At 39.0% G+C, this 18,033-nt stretch overlaps 1 protein-coding gene across 3 annotated transcripts in view; it reads left to right on the top strand.

Moving 5' to 3' along the window:
- The window catches only part of kcnip4a (potassium voltage-gated channel interacting protein 4a), a 125,978-nt gene that overhangs the window by 4,700 nt on the left and 103,245 nt on the right, over positions 1 to 18,033 (top strand). Inside the window, exons 2-3 of one of the 3 annotated variants that reach the window (XM_071477616.1) lie at positions 10,008 to 10,100; positions 10,916 to 11,067. The exons of 1 other annotated variant lie outside the window; for it this stretch is intronic. In XM_071477616.1, coding sequence (XP_071333717.1) covers positions 10,929 to 11,067 — 139 coding nt within the window. In that variant the 5' untranslated portion in view covers positions 10,008 to 10,100; positions 10,916 to 10,928. The remainder of the gene's footprint in view (positions 1 to 10,007; positions 10,101 to 10,915; positions 11,068 to 18,033) is intronic. One more of the 3 variants, XM_071477615.1, reaches the window with a different exon arrangement.

The raw sequence follows: 18,033 nt of genomic DNA, 5'->3' as shown, positions 1-18,033 counted from the left end.
GAGGATCACTTATATTTTTGGATCTGTTTTCCTAGTTTTATGTTCCCTCTATAAATATATTCACAATTGAACAGTTTGACTCACTAAACAGCCAGATCTGGTGCATCAGATGGTCTTAATGGCGTCCCAACTGCTGTGATGTTAAATGGACTCATTAGGAACAAGATGGGTCCCAGAAAGAAGTCTCTGCTGTTGGTTTTTTTTTAGACAACCTGTGTGCTTCCTCTCTCTCTACCTGTCGCTGAAAAGCCAGTCGGTGTTCCAACGAGGATCACTCACACCATCACCTTGCCGGCTCATCTAAAACAGATTTTGTTTGCTTTGGATTGAGCCATTGTTTTGTCCTTTGAAATACTGGGTGGGGAGCATCTGCTTGCACGGACCATCTGCCTTGGGAGTCAGGCCAGAGAAGAATGAGGGAAGGAGACATGGGAAGAAAAAGAGTGTAAGGTGAGGATACAAGGGAGGGGCAGGTGGACTAAGACAGTGATGGATAAACAGAGGGTGATTGATTGGGATGTAGAAGCGAGTGGTGGGAGGAGGGTCGGAGCACTGGTGCTGTGGCTGTAACTGAAGGGACAGCAGACCATAAGGTGCTTGTTTATGATTGCTGAAGGCTAAAAGAAGCGGACTGTCTTTTATGTTTATATTTCCACCCGCAGGCTTGTTTATGCCACAGATTCACTCCATTTGACTTCCTTGGATAGAGTGCCAAACAGCCGATGCCAACTGGGTGGCAGTGCTTGGCCTCAGCTTGCAAACATGTCTTTCTTTCTTTGTGCAAAGGTCATATTGAGGATAAACTGTGTTCCATAGAAAAAAGAAAATTTGGTCATCTGACATTGCATACCTTTTGCTGCAGAATTTAAAGTGCTCTTTCAAAGAGTCCTACAAAAAACACTTTATAGTACACAAAGCACCTCTGAAGAAGTTTTTGTTTGTGTAAGTGGAGTGACTTTTTTTTTTAGAACACTTAACAATCACATATTTTAAGATTGGAGGTCCTCATAACTTTATAATATTCCTCATTATCTTTTCATTTGTTTATCTTAACATCTTTATAGATATTTAATGATGTTCTTTGCTGTCACAACAAAGGAGTTTCAGTCAGTTAAAGGACTGGTCGGCAGGGTGTAACATTCTCTAAGTATGCTAATATGTCAGTTTTGCTTTTTTTTTTCTTAAAAAACAAACAAACAATCAAACAGTAGAATGTCAAAAACCACAATTTAAGGCTGTAATGAGTGCACTGCGTTCTTATTGCTGACCGTCTGTATCATTATTCCTGCAATGAATGTAGATTTGTGAAGACAATGGCTAACTGGTGCCATGTGATGGGCTGGCGAGCTGTCTGTGGGTGTAACCTGCCTCTTTTCCAGTGCATGCTTGGATATGCGCCAGCCCCTCATGACTCTGCATACCATAATCTGCTATAGAAATGTAATGGATGTGCATTGTCTTGACGGTTTTCTCCCCTCTGTAGAGCATAATATTTAGCACTGAGACAATTTAATTAGTTGTATTCCCTTATCATTAGAAGGATCCTGCTGTTTACTGTTTTCCACTTTGTGTTGAGTTGGCAAATTGGCATTCAGATCCTGTAGTTTGGTTTAGTTCTTATTTTCCCTGTCATCTTTTTCTGCTTTGTTTCTTTGAGGTAAGATATCCTAGGGCTTTAAATCTTACCTGCGCTAATTAGTAATCATTGGTATTTATCACCGCACCTGCCTGAATTATTATCATTATACAAATAAGCACAAACAGTGTACCACTATGTGCTTTTGAATTTATTTCCAGCTTGTGAACTTTGTCACATCTCACTCCCCCAACATTATTCTCCACTGTGAGATGCCTTACAAAATCTAAACTAAAACAAATGATAAAACAACATTAACCAATCAGCCGTATGTCCAGTAGGATGAGTCTTTCCAAGGACTCCAAGATGAAATGATGTCAGAGCTGAACATCATACAGACCATATGTGGAGGCAGGCCTGGCATGAGTGGCCAACTGGAGGGTCCGTCTGTCTTTCTTTGAGTCCCAGTGGGTGGGCTCAAAAGCCTATTCTGGGCTGTAGTCCCTGCAAAAGTCCATGTCCTACAGGGTACTGCCAGCACTTAATATAGACTCCACAACAGCTCAATACTAAATGTATCTGTTGTTCCAGTGGGAGATTATGAAATGCAAAGCACACAGACATGAGCCAAATGCCAGCCCGAGTCCATCTTGCTAATTAGGCTAGACCTGAAAATAGATAGGGAGAATAATAGCTGTTTGCATAGAATAACAATGACTGTCAATAGGCTTATCTGCAGTGGCTTAAGTAATTATCAGTAGATTTTTGTCAGTGTTATGTCAACTAACATTCAACCTTGGGAATCATGTAAAGAATATATCAACTGTATGGTAGTTGTGGCATCTATGCAATGCGCAAGGCTGACACCAAGTGGTTGTGCAGAGGAAATGGTGTCTCAGTGGTTTTCATACTTTTCTTTCAATAGTTAAGCTGCCGTCCTGAATATAGTACAGACATGTCCTTACACTCTATTGTGTAATTAGTTAACATATTTCATTTGAACTGACATAAAGAGTGTATCAGGACACACTCTTAACTGTAATGATCTAATGTCTCTCATATGTCAAGATCAATCATATATTGGTGTGTGAGTATCTATTGTGCTGACATAATTGGTAGTAAAGCTGCTTTTAGGGCTGCAACTAACAGTTAATATCATGATTGATTAATCTGCCTATTACTAATTAAATTGCTTGTTTAGTCCAACCAGCAGTTTAAATTTCAAAGATATTTAATTTATTATTGTAGAAGATTAATAAAACAGAAAATGTTCACAATTTAGAAGGTGGAAACTGAATTTTTAGGATTTCTTGTTTGAAAAAATGATTCTGTTTTCTTTTAGATTAAAAGATATTTGTACATAGGTTAGTGCAAATAAGATGACTACATTAGATCAACTGACTTTGAATCAACATACTTGGATTTACATAAAATAACAAAAATGCATGACTTATATTTATAATGCCCTTTAATGAAGGTAGCCAATGTGTATAGACTAGATGGCAAGTAACATTCCTGATCTTTAGTGTACATTAGTTATGCACCGGCAAAAAAACTGCCCTTTGTTTGATGGGCTGAAAATGAGAGTATCCCCAGGGAAAATGAAAGTGACCTTACAACATAGACCCGCGGATAGGCTCTATACTTCTGTATGCTTCACTGCAACCATGACACGCATCCTTACACAGAAGGTGCCCCAAATCCCCCTAGGTGCTTGTATAGTCACCAGTGCAGTGTCTCTGTACACGCTGACCGATAAAGAGCCGCTGTTATCTTCAGATAGCAGGCGCTGCAGCTGAATAATTTATGGAGCCATTCCAACACATTGACTCAGAAAACGACACACACCCACAGAGGGCAGGGAAGTGGTAAAGGCTTCCTACATGTGTCTCGGGAGGTGTGTGTGTGTGTTTGTGTCAGGTTTTGCTTGTTTTAAACTGTGCATTTTCAAAGATGTGTGCTGGTGTTTAATTTCTTATACTTTCCTCATGTTAGGTTTTTTTTTTCCTCTAAAACAGGATGCTACATTGGCCATAATGCCACAGTCCATTTAACCAGCGGAAGAGGGAGCAAGTTTGAGAGAGACCAGGCAAATGTGAACTGATGGACTGTCCGTACTATTCATTTTCATTATGCTGAGTTGCCTTTACCCAAGAGCTTTGTCAATTACCCACTTAAAAAGTGCTGAACCCTTATTCATGCAATAATTAATACTGGTGCGTAATTGAAGCATGATAATGAACAAATGCTGTGATTGACACATAATTGTACCAGCAAAATTGTTAGGTGGGTGTTATTCCCGTTTTTCATTATCTTGTGTGACATTTCGATTAGCCTGTGCAACTGAAGCTGTTGATACTTGTAATTTGAATAAACCAGTTGCATTCTTGACCTGCAGGACTCCTTAACCAGAGTAGGAAAGAAGCTTCTCTTAGTGCGGGGTTATATAAAGATGTTATAGACACCTTTTTGTCTGTAAATCTGACACTGACCTTAGCTTTCTCGTGGCTAGTACGTTCTCCATCCTATCAGATTACTTGGCCATGGTTCAAGAGGTGATTGTATTGATTTCAGGTCGGCTTAAATGAATAAGTGACCAACTACTGTTTCCGCAAGAATGCCATTATGGAGGTCTCATGTTTCAAAACGCGAAAGAAAATAGATCTGGGATTTACTGATGTATACTTCACCAAGATGAACCTACATCTGTAAATACTGCATTGCAGTTTATTTAATCCACAGAGCTGTTTCCCCTCTTGCATTCTGCTAATTTTAGCCGCCACTTTGGAGGACAAGGTCACAGTGGGTGTGTGAGAAGTTGGGAAGAGGAAGTATGTGTGTGTTGAAGGGAAGCGTGGAGATAGCCTAGATGCACACAGCTCAATGCGTCCTCTGTCTGGCCCTGCTGTGACTACCAACTGACCCGCTAACACTGAACCACAGGGTTTCTGACCACCATGACATTGGAGCTGGGGAGGAAAGATGGCATCGAAAACAGCAACTCATTTCAAGCGATTGCAACAGAGAATAATGAGCATTCTTTTTTTATTTCTCTAACCTGTGACAGAATATTTCACAAGATTCTGCAGTGGCTGTAGCTATTATGTGTATGCGCTTAAAGTTTCATGGGTGGGCTGGGATGAGGCAATCATTTGAAAAAGTTTAGAAATCCTAAAATGTAATATTTCCTTTTGTTTTGGAACACATTATTTATACATTTACACCATTTTGACAAGGCAGTATTAAAAACAAAACAAAACAGACACACAAAAAAAGAACAATTTATAATTGTGAATCCCCAGAGATGGAGTGTTGTTGTAGCATAAAACAATGTATTCATACACAGGTCAGGGGCAGAATAAGTCCTTTATATTATAAGTGAGCAGGTCTAGTATACTGCAACAAAAAATGTAAGCATCAAAACAAAAACCGAAGGGTACTCAGAGAGCACAGACTGCCAAAGCCAATGTCAGATAACATACACCAGACTTCAAAGAAAAAAAACATGATATGAAATATGATCCGGATCAGCCTTCTTCCCTGGCTCATGCTCAGTCCCTCGACCAAGTTCGGTGCAAATCGGCTCTGTACTTTTTGCTTAATCCCGCTGACAAACAAACCAACAAACAAACTCACACAGGTGAAAATATAACCTCCATGGTAGAGGTACATATAACCAATACATCCAATCAAAAATGGTTTTCCGTCTCTGTAGATCTTGAAAATCTAGTAAAGAAAACTAACATTTAGTTTTTTTTTCTGGCCTCAGTCCACTTCTTCTCTCTCATCTCAGCTGTAATATCATACATACAGGAATTTAAACAGACAGATTCCCATGTGGATTTCATTACAACCTGTAACAAAATTAATATTTTATTTTCCAAGAGATTTAACATACATGAAGCTCCACTCAACTGCTACATCTCAAAGCATTAACGTTGCACTTGAGTAGTAAAGGCAGTTAGTGAACTCCACTTATGAATGTGGTGAAGAGCATTCAAGAAATAAAAGAGCTGGTTTCATGTTCTGTTGCTGATGCTGCTGTGCAGCAGCCTCCTTTTCCTTAGATAATGGCTTTTGTAATGGACTACTGCATTATCCCTGTAATGTTTTATGGAAATGCAGAGCTTGGTTGAAATGAGCCTGTTGTCTTGAATGTGTGTCTTCCATCATTTTGTACTGAGACTGCAAGGTTGTAAATATTCTTTTAGCTTTTTGAAAACCACCCACAACATTTAGACAAAAAGGTGAGAGTCACAGTTGGCCTTAAAGGGGCAGAGGACATCATGTGCAGTTGTGCCAGTTCTGACTGCAGTGAACCTCATTCAGATCATTCATTTTAGTTATGAGGGTAGTTATGATAACATTGTAGTCACCAAAGTAATTTCTTCTTCCGACTTCTCATTTGGACAAATAAAAGATAAGATCCAAGTAGTAAAAAAATAGTAACATTAAAAGCTGTATTGGGATATCAGTTATTTAATGTGTTTGCTGCTTGGAAAAGGCATTTCATTTTAATGCAACAGCACAAAATGAGGATGGGTTTTTTTTGGGTTTTTCTTAATGAGACCTTGGCCAGGGACAGGTACGCATCTAAGAAAGGACCTGTGGTAAAATGGAAATGACATGATAATGCTCTCTATTCAGTAAAAGGTGATTTTTTCTGTGTTGGCCTTCAGACTGTGGCAGTGTTGCTTAGTTTACATGAGTATTATGAAATAATGCATGCAATAGGAAGTTGTTTTTTTTTTCTGTTCAAAAGCTGTTCAAACCAATACAATGACTATATCTATATCTGACTTTATCTATAGATGTCTTTAATAGAGAAACAACAAATATTGTGTGCACAAAGGCTCCATGAGTGCATTAAATCAGGATCACAACATCTAAATGTCAATATTCAGTTTTGCATTTGTTCACTAAGATGCTGTGGGATAACAAAGTTCTTACAAGCCTATTGTGCTTAGATGTCTTGGCTTTCTTTAGTTGGTGAATGGATGCTTGGTGGTATCAGTTACCTGTAAGGCTGCCTGTGTGCATAAGCTGGCTGCTAATGTCTGTGCAGCTGCCATTTACCTGTGTAATTACTTTCTTAGTTGCTGAACATATATATACATATATATATATATATATATATATATATATATATATATATATTTTTGGTTGCAATTGTGATTCAACATGTTTTCATGTTTTATTCTATCATGATTTGCCTATGTTTCAGCATCATAAAGGCTGCATTGGTTTTGCGCATACAGTACTTCCCCACATGATGCTGCCTGTCTTGGGGTGGTTTTCTCATGCCTCAGTGCACACTCAGTTCTCTAATGAAGGGTAATCCTGTATGCTGGCTTCTGTGTTGCACATAGGGTAATTGGTGTACTCACATATTCTCATTCAAATTTCAGCCGTGCATTTAAATAAAATTCAACCCTGTGTTTATGTGGGAGCTTGCTTTCCTCATTAATCTTGTTCTATGGTTTACACTGCAGTGACAGTCAGCTGTATTGTTGATGATCTGATGCTCATCTGCTTGTCACCGCTACACTTCATTAGAGATTGTTTTGTTCTTGGATGACCACATGGCAGTTGGTGCTTGTCCAACACAGCATAGCCTGTATCCTGTCCAGTTTTTGGAGGGGAAATTTAGTATTGCTCAGTCTCCTCCATGCTGGTCTTTGTGCATGTTTTCAGGGAGCGACAAGCTTAGAGCCTAGATGCCAAGTACCAAATCTCTATGTACTTACAATATAACATAATGTAACTCTAAATCCACCCCACATAAACTGAATGTCTGAATTTTTTTCAGAATACATTACAGCAAATTGGTTCTGACATAATCGATAGGTGTGTCTGTATTACAGGAACAATGAAGATTTAAGTGTGTAAGGGATCCACAACCTCAGTCATATATCTCATACGCAGACTTCAAAGTCTACGTGTAGCAGCTAATGCACATGGATTGTATTTCAGTCATCATGGATTGACTTTAGCAGGGCAGATAATCGTAACTGAGAATGATTAGATAGGAAGAATAATCTACCCATTCCCAAACTACATTCAAATTTGTTTTCAGTTTACTGTGATATGAGTTGTGCACGACTGTATAGCTGTAACGTGCTTGAATAACTAAATAACAATAAGGTATGACAGAAACTTTAAATCATTCAATCAGTCCACCAACATGTATTTGTCAATAGACGAAAGGGGAGAGAGACTGAGAGGGGGAACGAGGGAGATGGTCACAATATAGCTGTTCTCATTTACATGCATTTCTATTTATGTTGTGAGACATCAGAAGTAGTTTGAAATTATATCATGGCTCATAAATACGACCGTAACCAGCAGTCATTAACAGGCTGTTGCACTGCAGATAAAATCATTCTTTTCTAACCACTTCACCATCTGAGACAATGAAGAAAAACACAGGTTAATTACAACAGCTGTGAGATATTGACATTTAAAGTGAATGTTGAAAAAAACAAAAAACAAAACTGCCCACTGTGTCTGGAAATGACACCGATGAGAGTGGTGAGAGTAAAGTTTCTGACTGTTAAATCAAAGAATGAGATTAAATGAAGGGAACTGCAAGGTCAGGTAATAACTTTGTGTTGTTGTCACTATGAGCAATGTCAAAAATGTATTATATCAGCTTTTAAAAACTGTTTTCTCGGTATTGTATGCTAAGGTGGAGATTTGGTTTCAGTACTCATTGGTCTCGATTGTCTTTAAACCATCGTCTTGACTCAGAAGTCAACTGTACCTGTTCTTGAAGTTAACCAGTACTTGACTAAGGTGGTCTTGAATATCAATGAGCTGCAATGGCTCCTTGAATATGAATTATTCAGTATATTGAAGAATTGCGGACAAAGCTTTCAAGGTGTCTCCCTCAGGATGTGCTCAGCGAACAAGTGTCACCACAGAATGCATATCATACCGTAACACTGCGACCAATCTGTTCGCTCGTTTCAATCAGGCGTGTGTCTCGGCCCCGCTGGGAACCGATGGCTCTATTCCCGGCACTCTGTCCAAGTGCCCCCCCTTTGTGTTCTCAGGTACAGAATATGCCTTGCTCATCTCAGGGGAAGCTATTAGATTTAGCATTGCTGTCTCCCCTTAAACATGACCATCTATCACAGTGCAGCAATTAATGTTATGTGCATTTAAGTATAAGCTTAAGCCCATTTGGCCATTGACCATCATTTGTATATGATGTACATAAATTAATGATACTTAACCATATGTAGTAACATAAATAAAAGCATTGCTGTGAGCAGCGCTGACAGAAATTACACAGCCAACATATTCTGGAAGACATTACCACTGCAGTAATAAATCCAGGGCAGTAAAGTGTATGTCTTAATGGCTGTGCTGTGATGTGCATCATTTTTAGCCAGTACAGTACAGTTTTTAAAGGTTGGGGAAGATATGCCTACAACTGCCCAACTCATGTGCCCCATCCGTTTTATTTAATACCATTATAAGTATCAGACATTAATAACTGTCTTGTTAATTAAAATTAGAAAAACACGTTGAGCCTGTGGAGATGATCGTTTCAGTGGTTGAGCAGAGTAGCAGAGTTTATGCTGTGTGCTGACACAGTGCTTGAACTTTAGATACATCTGCTTGTTTTATTAACCACTGGATTTCTTGCTGCCATCTTGGAACCACCAATAAATAATATGATAGTGAACTTCCCCTAACACACTAAGCTAAGATGGGGAACATTAGCTGGTAAACATTAGCATGTTGGTATCATCGTTATGATCATGTCAGCATGCTGAAGTTAGCATTTCACCCACAGTGTTGCTATTCTTATATACAGCCTTACACCGTTGCCAGCATGGCTGTAGATTCTCAGTCTTGCTTGATATACTGCAGTGCAGATATGATGTTCCAACACAATGCAATATTTTTTTTTTATATTTTCCAAACCTTACTTTGAGAAAACATGCTTTTCAATAAAACCACTTAGAACAACTTAGCTAAACAAGTTAGCTAAACATAGTCTACAACTGGCAACATGTTGATTTAAATCAGTAACTTTCTGCTCAAAAAATAAGTAAACATCTGACTGCACATTCAATGCCAGCTTTTGGTACTTGACAGTTTCAGTAACAACAGTGGAGGCAGTGGGTACGTACAGCATGTGTTTGTATGTGCTGAAGGTTTCCATGTGTTTTAAGAGGCTCAAGGAGGATGATCAAAAGGCTCCTCTGTGACTGCACCAGTGCCTTTGACAGTCCGCCTCCTCTGCTACTTGAATAAAACACATGTGGTCCTTTAACTTGAAACAAAAGCCACCGTGTCTTCCAGCTATTCTCTCTCTCTCTCTCACTCACTCACTCACTGTCTCTGCTTCACGTAGCGGTCCTTGCCCTCCTCTCCCTCCTCCTCCTCCTCCCACCCCCTTTCACACTCTGTTGATCAGCTTAGGAAAGGGAAAGTGCTTGTGTGAAACCTGAGGATCACTTGCAGACTGAGGAAGCAGAGAGAGCGTGCACATCGTGTTTGAACCTGCAAGGTAAGATGATGGTCAGAGGGACTTGAGAATTGATAGCAGTTAGCCTTCACACTGAACCTCAATTTCTGTGCAATGAAGGATATAAAACTGTGATTCTTAGAGCAAACTAAAAGCTGTGCAGTCAGAGCAGCTGAATGATCTGTGATCTGTTGATGTCTGAAACTTTTGCTCTTGAAATGGGACCTTCTGGGGAATTGTAATCATAGTACTGACTGAGGTAGGGTATCGTTCGGTCATGTTTTATTTACTAGTGTCATAGAATGTTATTTGTTTTAATCTGGGATAATGATGTGGAGACAACTGGGATGCTTGCTGATTAAATTTGAAAAACTATTAGTGTGAGGCTGGTTGTTAGCAAAGGATCGTTGCAGGCTGGTTTGCATTAAGACAATCTGCTTGGTGTGTTTACTTTTACCATCCCAAGTCCTTCTTGAAACAACAGCTTTGGACACATAAGACAAGCATTTCCTAGTTCCAAAAGGGCAAGTTGAAATGTCTTGCATTTCATTATAGCCATGCATAACTGGGGGCAAAAAACATTCCAAATTAGCATATATGCTCAAGTGTATTGCTTTAACTTCTGACAGTTTTGCTTGCTGCAGTGGCTGCAGCTATTTATGTTTGTTTACCAGAGGCAGTTAAGAGGTCATCATTTGAATTATGAGGCTAATAATAATCACAGCTGTGTTACAATATAGAAATATATTTACTGCAGTCTTATAGCCCTTTCACAGTTGCCTAAATAATTAGGCTGATTTCTGCACACAATTTATTTAGAGCCCTTGGAAATAATGGCACCTTATATTTCACAATAGTGCGCTTCCAGCCATGTGTACACCAACCAAGAGGACCCAGTGGAGGGAGGACCTGCAGCACTTCCGTAAAGACCACGGCTTCTCCAAGAAAGTCCTGCTCAACTGCTGTCTTGTGCGCCGCATCATCACCTGGGCCTCCCCAAACCCCAAAGGTACAAAAGGGTGTTTGTAGGACTGTGCATAGTCCTTATTCTGTTGTGTAAGGCCAACACTAGTTCAATATCAGCATTTTTAAAGAGGAAATGAACATGTTTTTGAGGCCAAGTAATGAATGTTATTTATGTAAAGATTATCAACTGCCTTATACCTGGAGGATTTGGTTATTTTATGCCTAGGATGGATTGGTGATGGCAAACAATGAATACTACATACTTGCAGCATTATTCATTCCATAATTATTGAAAAACAATGGAAAGGCAGCATTTCCTGCGCTGAAAGTAAATCCAGCAAACAAAAAAGTTACCCAAACATGTTCAAGAGAAGAGAAAAACTGGAAAGCCAAGGAAATATCAGTTCACAATATATGTGCGGAATTATGAGAGGTACAGCGTGCACTTACAGAGCACTGCAGAAACAAATGTGTGTTAACTAATTACACATATTTGAAGTTGGATTTTAAAGCAAACTCTGTCCTCTCATGAACTGACCTTTTTGTCTGACCTTTGACCACGCAACATAGAACAGAAGCTATCGCGTGTACAATCCAAAAGCCGCTCCTGCTGTCAACAACATTGACAACATATTAATGTGGTATTGATCAGTCATGCTTTCATGCCAGAGTTTATGATTTTACTGGAATGAAAAATGATCAGAAAGCATTGCACCATGAGACTCAATCGACAGCTCAAGTAAATTAATTCACTTTGAACCTAGATCAGTATTGATTACTTCTTGGGTTATATATTCACAATATACATACAGCCTTATAAAATAGGATTTATAGCTAAATTTCTTTGCCACTGCAATAGGCACTAAAATACTGTACAGCGGGAAAACACTGGGCTGTCACTGGTAAATGCCATTATACTGTATCACCTTTGGATACATTCAAACATGAATTAAGCATCTTCTCTTATATTAGAAAATCATTGAAATACACATTTTATTTACTTCTTTTCTTTTAGCTTTATTATGAAGTTCTGATTTAGGGGAACTCAGATGTTGAAATACTTTTATTTTGACTTTCTTACTCTCTTGTTTAGTGAGATATGGATTTCAATTTTCTAGAGGCAGTGGAGATGAAAGGTTTTTCAGTTTCTGTTGTATCTTGATGTCATGGCAGAGGGGGTATTTGGTTTCTCTCTGAATCTGTTTCCATTGTTGCTGTTTATTAGTTACACTTCCTTAATTCCCATGATTGTGTTATGTCGCAGCATAATGTCAAGGATGTTCATAAAACCTGGACCTTTTGGTAATGTCTCACATTGATGTGGCTTGTCAGGCGTAAAGACAAATGGGCTGTGTTGGGGTATGATTTAAGATGCTATTAAACAATCATGAATGTCACTGTAGGGATTCCTAAATGACGTCTGCAGTGAAGATTTTTCTGCAGGGGAAAAACAACAACAGACGGACTCGAAAACAACTGTTCTTGTCATGAATAAGGGAAGGGAGATAATGCATATTCACCTCTTAAAGAAGAAGGAAGTTTTTCTCATTCTGTATTGATTAGATTGGGGTCAGTGGGGCAGCTGTGGTTTCGAGATCACATAATCAGTATAGTTTCTTTTTGTACTTAGCCTTCGGTTGGCCTCTCTCTGCTTCTGTGCGTTTGTGTGTGCACCCGCACAGTTGTCATTTGAATCTATCCCTCTGCTAACATGCAAGCTGGCGGCCACAGCTGGAGCCAGACCAGGACCCAGGTGTTTCTGTCAGCCACATTTGAATTAGACAAAGCATTTGTTTAGACTTTCATTCTTTTCACTGCCCCCGTTTTCATTGGAAACATGCTGCCTTCATCCCAGGGCAGGCTGCATTTTAATACCACTTTAAGTTTGAGCTTGAGGTAGCTGAAACTGGAGCACAGTGATATATGGCACTAAGTAAAAGCAATGGTTTTTTTACAGACGCATTGCAGCAATGGAATCTCCAACCTTTCCTAAGTTTTTCTTGTATGATGTCTGCATTTAAAACAGACATCAACAACACACAGTAATGATAATTAAGCAGATCTGGATTTGAAGCCTCTCTTCCCAGCATATGTTTTAGTGGTAGGTGTTCTCATCATTAGGTAGCGTCTCAAACTAATAATATTATCCCCTGGTGTGGCCCAGAATAACCTCCCAGCATGCAGTTGATCACACTATAAACCTGCCAGGTGGTGATGGTACCCTCCGGATGTTGGAGCAGCCTCCAGAAAATGAGCGTGCTCACTAAAGCAGGTGTTTCTAGAAATACACATGCACCATGTTGTGTCCTCAGGACAGACGTCTGCTCTGAGAGAGTGTTTTACAAATCCCTGCTGTCTCTGTGACGCACTGAAATGGGTCAGTTGTTTTATCAACAGAGGAGACTGATGAAATAAAGTACTGTATGTCCCTAAGTTTTTGAGCCTGTGTGTGCATTACATTTGTATTTAACCAGTTCATTAGTGTTAACTATTGTATGACAAAGATTACAGAGAAGAAACTGGACTGTTACTCAATATATAGACTAGAACATTTTTCCTATGTATCCTAGGCATAAAACTTATTCATCTTATGTAAACTAAACAAAAATATGTTTTATTTCTACTTTCTTGAGATTATTATTTTTATTTTTTGTGATGATGTTTTTACATTTAATCAGTAGAAATTCTTATACTTCTATCGTAGACATGAGATGGGAGAAATCCATCATTGTACCTCATCTTTACTGCCAGGAGAGGGCAGCAAGCTACAGAATAAATTGATGACTAAGCTGATGAACTGTTTGCTGCATTCAGAGCAGTTCAACAGCAGCACATTGAAAATAATGTTGTATTTTACCAGTTTAAATGTAGGGTAACTTAAATTAGTTATTGTATTTGGTTAGGAGAATGACTTATTGTCCAGGCAGATGTATGATTTGCTGCAGCAAACAAACATACAAACAAAAAAAACAAAAACAAATGAAAAACACTCAGCCTGAAGGCCATTTAAAGATGACAAATGTTGTCTCTTAATAATACAGGATGCTGAAGTTGTTTACTGGGCTATTTTATATTCAGTTTTGACTGTACAAGCATATACCGTACAACAAACAATACACTCCAATATAATCCAATACAAAAACCCTGCAAGATAACACTCCCCCTGAATGCATCATGTCTTTGAACACTCGAGTAGAAATGCTGTCATAAATTCTCTGAATGCCTGCACTGCAGTAGTAATTCAGTGGCCCCACATGCACTCACTACAGCTTGGATATGGGTCTTGGCTAATAGTGGCACAGCACAATTATATTATTATTATAATAAAATGTGACGACAGGGAAATGTGAATTCAGAAGCTCTGCTGCCATTCTGCTTTATGACTGGACATCCAAGACTTAGACTAGAGCATATCAGTCTTCATTAGAAGCAAATACCACTTATGGGATTTTTACTTCTCACAGTTTGTTCCATACCCTGCTCCATTTTTCTCCCCAGATGAATTTTAAGCAGAAGCTGAGGCATGATAGGAAGCTGTCTGATTAGTGACTTGGTTTTCCCTTGTGAGTGGAAGATTTTATTGTTGTGTTAAAACATTGACAATCCACCCAAACAGAACATAATTCTCAGGGGAAAATCTATAGTGCAGTGCCATTAAATTCCAATCTTCGCCAGTACACCTTCACACTCTCGGGCAAATACTTTCCTCAGATCTGCCAGATCAACATAGCCTTAGACATGCAATCTGGACATGCTGTTTCCCAGTTTCTCCTTATATATATATATATATTCACTTACAAGCCTCACTGTTCTCCATGCCTTACCTGCTCTCACCAGCTTGGGTCTGCATTACAGGGTCATGTCCTTGAAAAAGCACAGAAATGGCCAGAAAATTGTAAATTGTTTTACCTCTGCTTTAGCCAAGTCAACGGTAATGAATCCTCATGAGGAAGATGTAAATTCAATATGCTGTGTTCCTAAATCCATTTTTGTTGTCAGACTAAAAGCTCCAGATTTTTATAATTCTACACACATTTAACTTGTCCCTTTTCTTTTCCATTGTCACATCTAAATCCCAAAGCCTCTCCTCATTGATTTGAATTTAATTGCTGAGAGTTTGCTCACAGTGTGACAGCACCTCCAACAGTTTGACATTAAGTTGAGAAGCACTGCTAAAAGGCCCCTTAAAAACTTGAGAAAGTCACCATGAACAGGAGGAACATATTAAACACCATTAAGAGAGTCCCGTGGTTTATGTCCTTCATCTATGCATTGACGTAGTTGGCAGAATTCTTTGAGCGAGAATCATTCAATCAATTGGCCTTTAAGTTTAGGCCAAATCAGTAAACCAACTTCCTTTCTATTTTAATCGGTTTCCCCACTTGGTCAAGAGTGCAGGCCTCTGTAGATCCAAGGTGGAAATGAGAAAAGGCAATGATGGATTAGAAGGGAAGTTGAGGCAGCATGCAGCCTCTTAGTTCGGAGGAGAGGGGAAGAAGAGCGATTGCCCAGGGACTGCTGGCTGGCTGAGATACAGACATGTCCTACTGTTGTCATTCATTTGATTCATATGTTGTTGAAACGGCTGCTGGAGAATGAGGGGGAAAGGATCCAACAGTGACACCTCTCCCTGACATTAATCTTATTTACAGCACTAGCTAGCACTGTTGACAGCCAGAGAGAAAATACTACATGCTGTTAACAACCTTTTCGCTCATGGATGACGATCGAAAATTTGTATAAATGCAGTGGTCTGCATGTTTCACATATTGCGTCTCTGCATACCTCTTGCATGTGTTTCACTTGCAGAGTGTCAGGTGTGATAGATGGTTAGTTATATTTTGTTTGACACAATGTTTTTTTATATTGCACACTAGGGATGCGGCTTTTTGGTGCACTTTTTAAAGTATTAAAATTAATATTTTTCTATTTGCTTTGCACAAAAGGTTTCAGCTGATCATTGTGCAATGCAGTTAACACATGCACTTAATACTCTCCCTAATTCTATAAATGGCTCAAATATCACACAGCCGAAGCACATATTACTGGAGAAGCACTTTCCATTATGTCACACAACAGTGAGCCTGGCGTTCTCTTTCTCAGACTTGGCCATGACCTGCACCCCTCTGTTGATAAACAGGGATTAGCAGCTAACAGCCAGGGATTAGTCGGAGAATAGGCGACCCCAGCGAACCGTGTTGTTTGTAAAACACCTTAAAGTAGACTGTTGACAGACAATAACGCTCACACTCCACCCTCTCAACTGGATACAGCTAACTGAGATGCTGGGAGGTTCAACACGTGACTGTGCAACGGTTATTGCTGTAACCAAGCCAGGTCCTTTTGTCTAAGCTATACCAGGAACTCATTCTACACATCATTAAAGATGCATTTGCTACCACATGCAGGTGTTTTTCCACAGACCTAGCTTCTCTAATGAACTGTTTTGTTCAACCAACAGACCTGCCCTAAAGTTTTTCAGTTCACTAGGAACCATCAACTATTTTATAGTGAAATAATAAAATAAATAAAAAATAGTCCAATTTTTTCACACAAAAATGATTAATCAAAGAATGATTGACCAATTAATCAAAAATAAAAAGAATTGTTATTAGCTGCCCCAAAATTATGATTAATCAATAGTTGAACTTGTTGGTGATTAATTTTCTGTCCACTGACTAATCAATTAAAGGGGTATTACCACAATTTATTATTCCATTTCAATGAAATTGGGGAACTTGTGAGAGACAGATTACAGAAAGAATTATCAAAATCAAAGAGCAAAGTCTGAGATATCCTAACTTTTACTCACTAGTATGGGTCCAGCTCCAAAAACCCTGGACTATTTACCATAGTAATATCTTTTGTTTTGTTAGTTGTTTCAGCTTTAAAAAGAACCATTTTTTCTGTTGTCTTCTGCTTTATATCACTGTAAACTGAATATCTACACTGAGGTTGAATGTTCGTTCTTGGTCCTGGAAACAGCAGATCAGATAATCATCTCACCATGGCAGCTGTTCTTGAGCTCTTGATCATCTAGTTCAATGACAAGGGGGGCAAAACCCATCTCTTGATAAACATCATGATATATGACTGAAAGCTCCAGAACAACTAATAAGTAGATCTTGCAGTAAGAGTTTTGCCTCAACTAAATATCTTCCTCGTTTTGGAAAGTTGGTCAGATAAACCGAGCAAACTGAGGAGAGGGGTTTTCTCCATTTTCTAAGATTGTAGTCTTTGATAGAAAATAGTAGTCAAAGTCTAATCAACAGCAACAAATAAAGTGACTTTGTTCCCTGTTTAGTGGAGCAGGAAACAAAACATGAGCTGTATCTAGTTACAGACTGCAACATTAATCTTGGAAAAGTTGTGAAGATGTGAATGTAATTAATCATCAGCTGCTTACTCTTAACCTGGCTACCTTCTTTTCCTCATATGTTCTCCTTTCTATTCATGTCTGCTGGTGATATAGTCGTATTCCTGTAACCTACTTCTGTCAAGTGTTTGTATTCTAGCAGCGGCCTGGGCCCTCTATAAATAGGCCCTCTTGATTGATACTCGGTACAGTGAAAGCTCGTAAGCCTTTGGCTGCTGCGGGGCAGATATGACTTTCTTGCGTCTGTGTCACTCGGCTTTAACACACCTGTCTCTGTCATGGTCTAATTTATCTCCCCTGCTTGTTTGTCAGGCAACATCCACGCAGCAGGCAGAGGTTCATTTCCAGGTATAAAAGACCATGCAAGTTCATTCATATTTTCCCCTGAGATAGCATCTAATAAGGTGTAATGTATTTAATGTTCAACATGAAAGATAAAGATTAACTAGGTATTTCTGGATATTTCTTTGAGTGAAGTCATTTTAAAGTAGCCCCTAGCATTGTACATGAATCCACAATTTTCCTAATCAATATAACACAGTAGATGTATAATTTATACCCCGTCCATTACTTTGACTTTCCAATCATTTAGCTTTGTATAGGTCACAAAAAAAGATATATTTCCTGCAGCAG

This window comes from Trachinotus anak, unplaced genomic scaffold (genome assembly GCF_046630095.1).
Source record: "Trachinotus anak isolate AG129_WGS33_773 ecotype Australia unplaced genomic scaffold, CSIRO_AGI_Tana_v1 ptg000005l, whole genome shotgun sequence".
NCBI lineage: Eukaryota > Metazoa > Chordata > Actinopteri > Carangiformes > Carangidae > Trachinotus > Trachinotus anak.
Note: the sequence above shows the minus strand (reverse complement) of the source record. Positions and strands in the feature narration are given on the sequence as shown.